The sequence below is a fragment of the Tauraco erythrolophus genome, chromosome 1, assembly GCF_009769465.1.
Source record: "Tauraco erythrolophus isolate bTauEry1 chromosome 1, bTauEry1.pri, whole genome shotgun sequence".
NCBI classification, from domain to species: Eukaryota; Metazoa; Chordata; class Aves; order Musophagiformes; family Musophagidae; genus Tauraco; species Tauraco erythrolophus.
Window position 1 is genome coordinate 48,357,214 of NC_141465.1, and position 14,166 is coordinate 48,371,379.

General features: G+C 39.6%; 1 protein-coding gene across 1 annotated transcript in view; it reads left to right on the forward strand.

Annotated features, from left to right (window-relative positions):
* Nucleotides 1-12,425, forward strand: part of SH3KBP1 (SH3 domain containing kinase binding protein 1) — a 206,379-nt gene extending 193,954 nt beyond the window's left edge. The window contains exons 15-19 of the mRNA XM_086615520.1: nt 4,320-4,429; nt 5,698-5,823; nt 8,189-8,460; nt 9,890-9,953; nt 12,084-12,425. Coding sequence (XP_086471646.1) covers nt 4,320-4,429; nt 5,698-5,823; nt 8,189-8,460; nt 9,890-9,953; nt 12,084-12,125 — 614 coding nt within the window. The 3' untranslated portion in view covers nt 12,126-12,425. The remainder of the gene's footprint in view (nt 1-4,319; nt 4,430-5,697; nt 5,824-8,188; nt 8,461-9,889; nt 9,954-12,083) is intronic.
* Nucleotides 12,426-14,166: the final 1,741 nt, after the last annotated feature.

The following is a 14,166-nucleotide window of genomic DNA, read 5'->3' on the forward strand; positions in this document are numbered from 1 at the left end:
TGTTTCTTCCCATCTAATGAATTACTTCATGAATTACCAGCTTAATCACTGAGACAGTAATAATGATGAATGCATCTGTGTATTTGTAGAACAAGTATCAACTACTATTTAATTAGGGAGTGGCACTGTTAACTGATGGGTGCCCTCGGTGTTCTGTGTGTTGAATAGAACCTTCCTTAATGTTTGTTATGACTAGACATAGAGAAAGCTGGAGCAATGCAGAGTTCGGGTCTGTTGGATGCTGATGCTGCCTTACTGGCAATTAACATGGATGTGAATACAGTAGACCAGACTTTATTTTTAGTAGCGTCCCACTTGGTCCAGCTCAGGAAGGTTTTGCATTTTGCTTAGTATATAAATATAAGTTCCCAATTTCTGATAGCTACAGAAATACAAACTAAAATCATATCTCTGCATTTAATCACCTCAGAGAGTATAATATAGTCACACCCGTATAAATCTTGCTTTCCAACAGCAAAAAATAATCAAATAACCAGTGTGAATGAATTCATTACTGAATCTACAGTATAGATGACAGTAAGGCAGAGGTCTCTTGAGTAGTTCTGTTCCTCAGTTTACTAGTTACCAGTTTACTAGATGGGAATTTTCCTGAATGAATACCTCATAGATGATGACCATGGAAGGTGATAATGGCCTTAGATGCAGAGCAGATTTGGGAGCAAGAACCACATCTAAGTAAGGAGAACGAACAGGAGGGCATAAAGGGCATATGGAAGTACTGGAAATGGATTTACAATTTTAGCATTGTACTGAGTGTTGTCCCTTACACTTAAATAGAATTTCATTTATAGTATCAGCTGAATGGCTGTGATTTCACTAGTTTGGCAGCAGATTCTGTGTGGTGTTGTGGACACACTGGAGGGAAGGGATGACATCCAGAGGGACCTTGACAGGCTGGAGAGGTGGGCCTGTGAGAACCTCATGAAGTTCAACAAGGCCAAGTGCAAGGTCCTGCACAGGGGTCAGGGCAATCCCAAGAACAAGTAGAGGCTGTACAGCCCAGAGGAAAAGGACTTGGGAGTGCTGGTGGATGAGAAGCTCAACATGAGCTGGCAATGTACGCTGGCAGCCCAGAAAGCCAACCGTGTCCTGGGCTGCATCAAAAGAAGCGTGGCCAGCAGGTCGAGGGAGGTGATTCTGCCCCTCTGCTCTGCTCTCGTGAGACCCCACCTGGAATACTGTGTTCAGCTCTGGAGTCCCCAACACAAGAAGGACATGTTGCTGCTGGAGCAGGTCCAGAGGAGGGTCACGAAGATGATCCGAGGGCTGGAGCACCTCTCCTATGAAGACAGGCTGAGAGAGTTGGCGTTGTTCAGCTTGGAGAAGAGAAGGCTCCGGGGTGATCTTATTGCAGCTTTCCAGTACCTAAAGGGGGCCTACAGGAAAGTTGGAGAGGGACTTTTTACAAGGGCATGTAGAGATAGGACAAGGGGCAACGGCTTTAAACTGAAAGAGGGCAGATTTATATTGGATATAAGGAAGAAATTTTTCACTCAGAGGGTGGTGAGGCACTGGAACAGGCTGCCCAGAGAAGCTGTGGATTCCCCATCCCTGTAAGTGTTCAAGGCCAGGTTGGATGAGGTGTTGAGCAACCTGGTGTAGTGGAGGGTTTCCCTGCTCATGGCAGCGGGGTTGAAACTAGATGATCTTTGAGGTCCCTTCCAACCATAACCATTCTATGGTTTTACTATTTTATGATTCTACCTGTGGAGCCTTTCCAACCTCTGCTCTTTTTTTAAAGTTCAGTGAACGTACAGACTGCTTTGGTTTATTTTTCTAGCTGTTAGAAATGCGTTCAGAAGTGGAAAAAAGAGTAGATTCCCAGTATTTCTTGATAATAGAGGCTTTGCTCAGAAACGTTCATCTTTCATGATATTCGTAAAATGTGTGGAGCAGATTTTATCTGCAAGTGCTCATGAGTCTCAAGGACACAAATTCATATGTCAATGCACTTTACAATTTAAACATGAATATTTGACTATTCTGGTCAAACACAGAACTCTAGGTAATTATTTGTTTATTTAAGCCAAAGAAACACATTGAATTAATGCCTTTGTTATTTTTTTCATTTATTGTTTTCCGTATTATTGTAGATCCTTATCTTTTGTTATAACAGAGGAAGGAACAGTGGCACTTACCATAGAATCGCCAACACAGAGAGCGGGAAGTCATGCACTGGAGCCTTCCCAGACTGCAATATAACTTCAGCCCCTTTGCTACCCTCCAGAGGAGGATTCTGCTCTTCCTCTCAGTTTTAGCAGCTTGTATCGGACCTCTGGTACTGATACTGATCCTTCCTCAGCATGGGTATTTGTGTCGCTGGGCACGTGCTGTTGGAAAATGAGCTGGATTGAAACTAGCTCAGCAAAATAAAATAGTAAAAATGGATCAGTGGGAAAGGGTGGCTGGGACGAGTGGAAGGATTGCCTCAGCCTCCATTTGTGCTCATGTTTGTGAGCTTCGCATGTTAACAGATGAGTGTGTATTTTCAATGGCAACATATTCTTGCTGTGCCACTTAACAAAGTAACAGTGGTGAAAACTGTGAAAGCAAATTATTGAGCTATTGCATGTGTCAACTACAAACTGGACGTTACTGGAAATCGGCGCTTACATTTGCATTTTTTTTCCCCCCAGAAAATAAATTTTTACTTCCATTTCTCCTCTCCTGAAACCCTGGAATTCTGTAGGACTCCAGATAGGTTTTGTGCAGTCTGCTAATGTTAGCTCATTTTTTCTTTAAAAGCACTGTAGCCTCACCTGATGTGTTGGATACAGTTGAGGCTTCCAATTGCCAAATTCCCATTGACAGACTGGGGTGACCTACCTTTGCTCGTAGGTTGCAACAGTCAATAAAAAAGCGATGAGAGAAATAACTGGTAGAGGACAGTGGGGTCACTGGTTATAGATAGGAAGAGTTGCTCCAAAAATAGAGTAGTGTTTGGAAGTGAATAACCTTAGACTATTTCAGGGCTATTGAAAGAGACATCTTTTTTTTTTCTTCGTCTTCTTTTTTTTTTTTATCTCCCTGAGATAGAAGAATATTGCTGAATAAGGAATGTCTGATCCCATTTACTTCCTAGCTGCCAGATCATGAGTGCTTGGAATCAGTTTAAGCGTCCCTCAGTGCATACAGTTTATTGCACAGGCCGTTAATTCATTTGTTTTTCCATTGTGTAATTTTGTACAATGGTTGTAATATGGCAACAAAGCTGGATCTTCAGAGATTCATTGTTCTGTAATATATGTGAAAATTAAGTACCCAATATGTATAACTGTTAACTTAAGAACTATTACTTCCTACATGTGTGCAATGAAAAATTCCCTCTGAATAATGAATATCATTAGAGTATTTGACTCATGTCTGAAAGTAATTTTACAGAATTTTGATTTATCTTATCTGAATTACCTCTTGTATGTTTTCTGACTCATTTCTGCTTAACATATGCAGTAGGGCATTTTGAAATGGAGGCGAGTGAAACTGATATAACCCATAAAAATAGATGAATGGTGTTAAGCCATTTGATTCAGGCATGTAATCATGAGCTGTGGTATTCCTTCAGCTTTCGCATCGTTCTTTCACGTAAACATGCTACCACGTGGCTGGATTCAGTAAACGCTTCCCCGGTGCATTTCGCTAACCATGAAGACAGTCAAGACTGTGTTCAAGCAGACCTGTTTTTCCTGGGCTCTGTACAGCTTCAGGAGCTTTTTGGAGTTTTCACTTACCATAACCTCTGGACTACTGGAGATATTTCTTTCACCTATAGCTACTGGAAGCTATGCTGCCTCTATCAGCAGGTGTCTGGGAACCTGCAGATCACTTCCAGCTCCATCATTCTCATTCCGTGCTCCCCTAAGCAATTGCTGTAGATGCAGCGCTGACAGTACAGTTCTTGAGACAATCTGTGCACTGTCTTATGTCTCCAGTTATTCAGGAAAAAAAATATAACCCCTTTAATAACAAGATGGAAACTGTTTATTCCATGCCGTAGGACCCATGTTGTCATTTAGCTTTCACTACGCCAAAAACAAAGCCAAAGGCTCCTCTACACATTCCCCCTCTGCTTTATTGTGTTTGAGATGGAAGAGTAATTGTGCTTGGCAAGGGTAACTGGATTACAGCTGCCTTTGACTTCCAGGTTTTAGTGCCATCATGGTGCCTAAGTACGTGCAGAACACTGTGACACAATGGGGAAAATGGGATTTGATTTCTTTGAAATTAGGAAAAAAAATTGTGATTCTTTCCCTTTGAGGACAATTGCCAGAAAATCAAATCAATTCTGTTTTATTTTTAAGACTTGGAAGGTTTTGACTCTGTAATACCAATTGCTGAGAAGCTTAATCATCCAACTACAACCAGACCAAAAGCTACTGGCAGGCGACCACCCTCCCAGTCTCTCACATCTGTAAGTTAATTTTCCTTTTATTTTAAAAATATTTTTTGATTATTTTTTTCCCTCCTCCTATTTGTGTTCCCTGGTGGTTTTGCTGCACCTGCACAGCCATTCCTTCACACGTACAGTGAGGCAGAGAGATGCAGCTCAGGGAAATTAGTGTCAAAAGGCTGCCAGTGTTTTGAATACTGATGTTTAAAACATTCCCTCTCTTACAAGATTTGTACCTCATTATTTGGGTGCTGCCAAGTATTCCTTGCCAACCATGACTGAGGCCAGAATAATCCTTTATAAAAATCTTTGGAATAAACTAGTTGTGCTAAGTATTAAGGATTTTGAAAGCGTTTCCCAAAAGAAGCATTTTGCTTTGTTTCTCTAGGACGTTTATCAAATTTTGAGGAAAAACAGACTGTTTCAGCCTTCAGCAGCTCTCCTTAAGCCATCATGTGTTTCTTCTCATTAAGCTCACAATTGTAAATAAAAGGGTGATTTAAATTTCACTCTCTTAATATATATCTTTAGACAAGTTGGTCTCATAAACCATTCTTTAGAAACCACTGCTTAGTTTTTCAGTGTCTTTTTCTTTGGAATTTGGGATTTGCTCATTTCTGGGATTTTTTTTTTGCATTCTGTAGTATCAAAATGTGAGCAACTGCTGATGGTTACCCGTGTTCATGTTGCTGGAGAAAAACAAAGTGAAGAGAAGCAAAAATGATTATTGTGAAACTAATAGAAAATAAAAAAAGAAAGTTTTCAAAATTGACTATGTATATAAATATAGAAACACAAAAGGCAAGTTCAAAGGTCTTTCTTATCCCGTGTAACCTATGGGGAATGGAACAAGGGGTGGAAAGAACCTTCCCTGTTTGCACCTTTACAAAGCCATGGCAGAGCTGCCCGGGTGGCAGAGCTGGCATCCCCACAGCATAGTGCTCAGCGTCCTAGCCAAGCAAGGTACAGTTCTTGCGGACAGGAAGGTGCTTTCATCTTATCGTATAATGCAATACAAAGATGTAAATTAATGTTGAATTCAACTCTTAAGTGTATCTCATTTCATCAATGCTTTGAAAGCATTCTAGCCTTGAAAACAATATGTAAGAAAGCAGGAATGGGGGAGAGAGAGTCCCGATTTTAAGTATTGTTACTTTGAAAATGATAACTTAAAATTAAAAAAGTCATCACATAAATGCTTTTCTTCTTCCTTTGTTAAATTCTTGTACAATGAAAATACCTACTTTTTTTTTTCCTCTCTTGGGGGTTGTGTGTGTTTGACTACATAGTCGTCCCTTTCAAGCCCCGATTTCTTTGACTCACCAAGTCCTGAAGAAGAGAAGGAGGAACATGTTTCCATTACACACAAAACTATTGAAGCGTCAAGGAAATCAAGAACTGTTACAATATCACAAGTAAGTTAATTAGAATGTCTCTGCTTAACCTTATCACTTACATCTTCATTTTTGGAAACAGTATTCAAATATTTATTTTTAAAATTTAATTCAACAATCACCTGGTAACTGGCCCTTTAAAGAAGCTTAAAATGGTGTTACTAAAGATTGTTCTGTGTTCGAAATGCGAGTCTGAAGTGAATTGCAGAGTTAAAATGTCTCCATAACCTTATTGGGAAAAAAAATCCTTCTAGTGTAAATACATTTCACAGGATCAGAGAAGCTAGGGAAATTAATTTTAGCAACAAAGGCCCTTTCTTGCAGCTGTAAATTAAGTTTGTGTTTGAAGAGTCTGTAAGCAGAGAAAATACAATTCTTTGACCCACTCCAACAGTATAATCACTATTTGTGCTTCGTTTTATAGGCTCGTGCCATTCTTACTGTATATTGGTAGAAAACTATCGGATAATCGAATATTACAGAAGGAGTATATAGATCAGGCTTTAGAGGTTGGATGTATTTTTTAGTACATAAAGATACCTTTAATAATACAAATATTACATTGTAATAGTATAACAAAATATTTGAAGGATGAAGTTGTGCACTTCTGTGATTCAGTTATAAGGATAATGTTTTGCTATATAGCTCCCTCTTCTGGGAGCATTTGCATTAAGGAATACTCTTGGGCCAGCATTCATAAATTATATGCTGGTATGCCAAGGATGTAAATGTTGTTGCTGTAAAACGAGATGACTGCTATCAGAAAGTAGCTGCTTGAGGCATTAATGTTGATAGGCAGTTAAGCTCTGGAATAAGATACTTAGTGTGGAAGACTCCAGTCGTGCCTTGCTCACTTGCTCCAGGTTTGAACTCAGCCTGATGTCTCTTTGCAGTCCAAAGGAAACTTGCATCTACTGATATAAGGATTATTATCCATGAAAGATCCATTTATACGTACACGTTACTCACACATGCACACACATATATATAAAATGTTAAAAGAATATTATTAAGGTCATGAAGTCAAGCATTCAAGCTGCTGGAGTGATTCACCTTTCTTGTGATTATAACACCATTTTTATTTCTATGGTCACACTGTTTTTTCTGCAGAATGTTTTTTTTTTGTGCAGTACTTGCCCAGGGCAGGTTCTTTGCTCAATCATGCTCGTGTAGTGGATGTTTTTTGCAGAACTCAGTGGAACCTGCTCTTCCCTCCCCATCACACTTTCTCCTAATTTTCACCTGACCACTAACTTTTCTCTGAGTTACTTTGCCCAGCTAATGCCACCGCCCCAGTCCCCAGGTCTTCGCTTACAATGTCTCCTTCTATTTCCATACCAGTTTTTCTTAGTATCTTATCCTATTTGCCATTCAACTACGGTTATCTCTTTTCCAAAGATAGAGTGGGAGAGTTGCCTAGTGCTTTTTCTTAATCTTGGCCAAATCAGATTTTCAGGTACTCCTGGTAGTTGTCGCATAAGACACATATTAGGATTGCCAAATAACAATATAATAAATAATTAAGACTCACCTTACTTGCCATTGTGAGAACTGTACTTTTACACTGTTCTGTGTCTGCAGTGAGGTAGCTGGTCATGTTTGGTAGGTGGACTTCAGATTTTCTATACCTTGTCTAGTAAGTAGAACACTGGATTGCAATTCAAGAAGCATGGTATCCTTCTGAGCCAGCCACACGGTTCCAGGGTAACTAGGTAAATGCCGCATTTTTCTGTGAAGTGCCTGGAGGAATAAAGAGCCATTGGTAGTTACAGGGATTCATGGAAGCTTCAGTTAACACAGTACAGTACAGTACATTTATTTCCTATTAATATATTATCATTTTGAAGTAGTGGAATTTTGTTTTTCTTTTTATATCATACCAACAAGTAAACTTAAGGAATATTTTGCTATTTTCATAATGCTAAGGGCAACATGAAACACATTTTTTACTTTTTAAAAAACCTTGGGTGTGAAAGATTCTTTCAATGGTTAGTTGACAATCATAAATTTAATCTGCAAGAGACATCCATGGATGTAGGTATGTTCTCACAAACTTGTCTCAGAGGCAAACACTGAGCATCTGTCCCTGGTTCATTTCACTACTGAGGCTGAAATCTTGGAAACACTTTTTACTGACTGGTTGTAGCAACTGCAGAAAGTCTTAACTGAAGCTGTCTGAACTTCTACATCCCAACTAGACCCCCTCTGATGTACGTGTACAAAGATAACAACTGCATGTTATATTTATCGTGCTTTGGCCAAAAGTGTCCGTGTTTGACCATGGACTTCAACATTACTGAAGAGCAGCAAAATACTTAATATTTGTTAGAGGTCTGGTTTTCATAAAGCTTTCTACAGATGTTAAATGTTATTCTTTTTGTTGCAGGTGTCTGATAATAAAACTTCTTTGCCTCCAAAACCAGGAGGTTTGGCTAGTGGCAGTAGTGTACAACCATCACTATCCCCTTCACCATCACCTGGATTTCACTCAATTGCTATGGGAACAACAGGCCACAGGTCAAATTCCCCATCCCTGTTTGGTACTGAAGGAAAGCCAAAGACTGAGCACTTGAGCCAAGGTCAGACTGCCCTGGAAGAGCTGAGAACACAAATTAAGGAGCTAAGAACCATCATTGAAACCATGAAAGACCAGCAAAAGTAAGTACTGCAAATCACAATTGTAGGTGGGATGCATCCATTCATACATGGTGGTGACAGTTTCTTCTTGAGCTTGTCTTCATGTATGTTGCTCTGCACAATTTGCTTTTGTGTTTGTGAGTGATTTTTATCTAACAGAACACGTTCAGGTGTGAGAAGCTCAGGAAAAAAGACTTGCATTATCCATCTGTAACAGCTTTTTTTTCCTGTGTTATGACATAAGCAGATGTTTATGGGGTGTTGAAAAAGTTAAGTTACAAGCTATAAGCAGTGAATAAGATTCTTATGTTGTTTTATTTGCCAATAACTGTTTGGGAACTCATGTGCATTGATCTTAATAAGAGGTGCATTTGTTCCAGTTGTAGTACAAATTACTAAGTACTGAAATTATTATATCAATTTGTTGTTTGACTGTTAGCATATTTTCCCAGGAAGCTCATATTACAAAAGAAGTAGTTGAATTGTGATTAGGACATTTGAAGACTGTTGTGTTTCTGATCCTGCATCTTACTATTTCAGTGTTGGGCATCTTTATTTTCTTTAAGGTGCTCATTACTTAGGAGAAACTAGAGCTGGCATGTAGCTTTTGCTATTCCTGAGAATATTTGATGCTTTGGAAACTAAACCTTCGCTTACATTGTCAGTTGTGTGTAGCCCAGGTAGGAAAAAGAGAAGGGGAAGATGCGTGCAGAGACTGTACTGGAATGGAGATGTGCAGGGAGTTTGGGAGAAGATGTGAGAGGGCATGGTTCAAGCCGGATTTAGCCAGTGAACCCCACGGTTTCTCCTCTTAGGCTGACCCTTGTTCCTCTGGTCTCCCTGGCCCTTCTTGCAAGAGCTGCTTCCACCTACTGATTCCTGTCTTACGGTGAGATCACTCAGTGGGAACATGAGAAAGTGTCTGCTCCTTATAGCTATGTTCGCATTCCTGACAAAGAAAGATGACAGCAAATCCAAATTTGGGATCGTTAAGTCTTATAAGGGAAGTTGAAGGTTACGTTGTATTGCTGGCATAAATAGCTTTTAAGTGGCTGAAGTATGGAATAGCGTGGGCGAGATTTGTGTTACCCATTCCTATGACCCACCAATAGCCATTCCATCTGCATTTTGTATGGAAAAAAGGCAACAGGGTGCTGATACAGTAGTGTTGATACAGTCCAGAGGAAAGCCTGTGGATGTGAGGCTCTTAGGAGGAAATGTATTATTCATTAGCTGTATTGGAGGCAAGGAGGGTACTGTCCTTTCGTAGAGTCTTACTTCTCTGTAGAACAGCATACAGTATACAAGAGTATACCGACTTTAATTAGTTGTCCAGAGGAAAAAAGGTAACTAGTGAAGCAAGGAAAATATATCTCCGGGACGTGATCTTTTGTATTTTACTAGTTTAATCATTTCCATTTCAAGTTTTTTTTTTGCATTCTTTTAACAGAAAAGAGATTAAACAGTTGCTGTCCGAGTTGGATGAAGAAAAGAAGATCCGTCTACGATTGCAGGTACTTAAATTATTTATAATGTTGTAGAAGTATTGGCAGGTTTGATTTAGCTTCAGATATGGGACATAAAACTCTGCTAAGATACTTTGATTCCAGTGAATCAAAAACCACTGACATCTCTGAAAGAGATGTACCTGTTCCCTTCATAGTGTTGCCAGTCTGTGGACTGTATATATTGCAATACCGGGTTCTTACTGAAAAGCCTGATCATTATCGAAAAATTTATCAGCACAAGTAGACAAATGAAAAAAAAAACAAACAACCACAACATAGGATTCAAACTATGGTATTTTTTAATCTCAGTTTTAATGGTTTGATTTTTTCATGAATGAAATCGTGTTGGTTTAAATTATTTGCTGTCTCCCAAAGCTTTCTATTTTCTAGTAGGCTTCTCTTAGTGTTGATCTGCTTGGAATGTTACTTCATATAGCAAGATTTTTATGTCTGCTTTCCAGACTGTACTCAGGTTGTCCTTACTAAAGCATCCTAAACAATGTAAAAGAAGGTGCTCTGATTAAGAGCCAAGTTACTGCTGCCGTAGTTTGTATAGTGCCTTAGCTCTAGAGGTTGTCGTGCTGGCTCAGTCATTTGCCAGGTAGCGCACAGCCCTACTTGTGTAAGAGTCATGGAGCTGGGCCTTTGCTAGGATCATTGCTTCTTCAATATGGAATGGCAATGAAACTGCTTTTCTGGTTTTTGGAGAGTCAATTGGACAATGCCCTTTACATGCTTTAACTTGGTCAGCCCTGAATTGGTCAGGCAGTTGAACTAGATGATCGTTGTAGGTCTCTTCCAACTGGAATAGTCTAGTCTAATCCTATCCTATCCTATCCTATCCTATCCTATCCTATCCTATCCTATCCTATCCTATCCTATCCTATTCTATTCTATGTATTTGGTAAGTGGTTTAGATTTATATTTTATATTTTTATGGTATAGGTCAACTGTACTTTTTCTTTGTACTAGGGATAGAAGATTGAATTGTAATTTCATTGGGCTGTTCCTGCTCAGTAATGTGCTTGGGAACACAGCAAAGGGTGGCAGAACTGGGCACCATCAATGTCTGGGCTCCAGGGCTGCCTAAAGGACTTCACACATGCAAGCACATAGAAGTATGGCTTCTAGTAACACACAATTCATGTTCAGCTAAAATTGAAATATATTCAGATAAAATCAATGAACATTTTTAATAGCAGTTATTGATGTAGTCTAACAGGCCATACTATTTGGAGGTCTGGATTCTACCTCCATGGATGGCTTTACATCTTTATATAGAGACCTGCATTGATGGTTTTAAAATTATGATCTTATAGCAGAATGCATTTACTCCAGTTCAGATGTTGCTCACACTGGTAAATGTTCAGATGCTAGCCAAGGTGGCATTATTAGCTTTACATGAAGATGACAGTTCAACAAACAAATTTTGCACTAGTTTAAGAGCCCGCTGATAGTTGTCAAGTAGCACAGCTCTCAGTCCATATATTAAAGATGACTGCCTTGATGATGTCGTGCAATTGAGCACTGTGGGTGTGTTTGAATAAATCTACTACCCCTGCCTCAGAGTTTCCAGTGTCTGTCAGAGCGGCCAAGTGTACAACTAGGGCAGATGACAATTTCAACCACATCATTTTACTGCGCAGCTATACATCCATCAGAGCCCTTAAGGTGCCCGGATGCAGATTTGACAGGTGTAGAAGGCAGCTACCATCCCTACAGCAAGAACCATCCCTGTAGGAGAGAGACGATAGGTTTTGCTCTTCAGCTACCAGTGCTCATTGGCAGCAGTTTAGTTTGCTTGTGCGGGGTGTAAGTGCAGCAGCTGGTGCATGGACACAGTGCTCATTCTGCAAGTAATTCCTGGCAGCGAGCTGTGTGGCTTGTGAAAGTTGTCATTTAAAGAGTTTGAAAGGTCTTGTGGTACATTCAATGACTGTACTTGTCAAGCTCTGAGGGGAGGAAGCCTTGAGTGATCATCTTACGCAGCTGAGTAGGTCACCTGAATTTGTGAAATCTGTGGAAATAATAGTAGTATAAAACCCGTACTCGCCACCTGTGGACAAGATGGAACATGTGCCTGAGTTTGTTAAAGCATCTAATTTCATCACAAATATTTTGTTTGTTTGTTTTCAGATGGAAGTTAATGACATAAAGAAAGCTCTTCAATCAAAGTGAATACTTGATAGGTGGAAAGTTGCATTATTCTCCATGACTGAGACTCAAATTTATGCCCCAGCCAAAATAACTTTGTGCCAAATGATTTAAGAATTGCCTCAACATCCCTTTATTTGAAGGATTAGCACAACAGTTTTTGATAGCACAACAAACATACCAACAACGAGGACAGAATTTCCACTCAAAGCAGTGCTCTGTGGCACTAGTTGTGACTGAAATTGATCTTCTTGTGCTAAAGGTTCTCTACTTCAAGATCCTAGGTGAAATGAAAACTCAGGCAGTTTAGTCCATAGTGGTACTATTTTGATGATATTTTTCCATAAATAAAGTGTATTTCAGATTATCTGTTTACAAGCTTTATGATTTTGACTTTTGGTTTTTAATTGTCTTTTGTCACAGATTTTAAAACGTTTGTACTGCATATAGCCAGGAATGAATGTTAATGTTGGGGCTGGAGGGATTATTTTTGCTTCGAGATAGAACAGCCTACTTTTTGTTACGGTTTTAAGTTCTGTTAAATATGCAATTTTATGTCCCCAGATCCCCTACGATTTAAACTTACGTTGTGTACAGTAATGTATTTACAAGAAGGAAACAAACCAACAGAAATCTGGTCTTTGCAATGATTTGTGCCTTTCTTTGCCACACACTGACTGGAGCCGGTTGCAAGCCAGGTCTCCCTAATGTAGCTACCATGATGACTCACGACGACTCCTGTCCCCGGTGTCCGGCGGAGGTCACCTTCTCAGTGTACAGCTGCTCAGTCAGTAGAGCCAGAGGTTTGTGCGAGGTGGCAGGACAAAAGGGCGCAGCTGAGAGCAGCTTTGTCTTGAGCAGCTGTGGCTTTTTAGCTTTCCTGGTTTTGATAGGCCTCTCCCTCAACTTGAATGTTCATCTCCGCTTGATTTTCATTAGATGATTTAAACGCCCGCCTCTGTCCCCAATTTTGCACAGAGTGAACAGAATATGCATTATTAAAGCAAAAATAAATGAAAGTAATCTATAAAACATGAATAAAAGGTGGTATTATTTCATGCACAAGGTTCTGTCGTGTGACATTATTTCGTTTGCTGTTTATGTGTCGTAGTTTGCTATGTTATGTTGTACGCTTACAGACTGATGTACTTTTATTGTCCTGTTTAGCAGCAGGACTTTCTTTTCATCATTCTGTTGAACCTGATGCTTACTTAATTTCTTCCAGTTTCTCTGTTTGCTTTCGTCCTTTCAAAACAGGGTCTCCCTTTGTTCTGTTTGTGGTTTTGTGTGTTCTCTGCCTGCCGCGGAGTCTCTCATACCTTGACAGCAATCTCTGTTGAGTTTATACAAAGCGTATAAATAATGGTTATTTTTGCATAGCGTGGAGTGAGTGGGTGAGTGATATTGGTGATGCTTCAGAGTGACAAAAAAACCCAAAAAACATGAAAGATCTATTTGTCATCTCATCAAATGCTAGAGCTGGCTCCAGCCAGCATATCCTGTATCACAGCTAACCACCCTGCCTGCCAGGCGCTGGATGAGGCATAGTGTTCAGTTGGCTGGTCACGTTCACACATGGTTGGCAGAGTTCCCATAATCTTTTTGATATGCATAGATACATAAAATACACACTCCACCATACCCGAATCTTGCTTTAGGGGTCTCAACTGGCAATACAGAACCTCACTGTTGGGGTGATTTCCTCTGCCATAGCATCTGCTTCTGTTGTAACAGTGGTGTATGAGGTTGAAAGATCGGCTAGTGAAACTTGAGAATTTTTTTAGAAGTCCCAATACATTGTTCAGTGTACTCAAACAGAAGCACTAATAAAATATTTTATCACTGAAATGCTCTTATTTAACATTTCTAAACAACTGCATTAAAATATTTTTGTACAAAGAATGGTAGTCCCACCATAGCTTTTCAGCAATAAAGATTTCTAGTGACTTCCATGATTTTTTGTGAAGTTAGTAGCAGAGTTAGGAGAACAGGAGGAAATGAGGTATAGGGAATAAGAATTCTGTTTGGGTTTGTAGTCATACATTTGCAACATGTATCCAGAAAC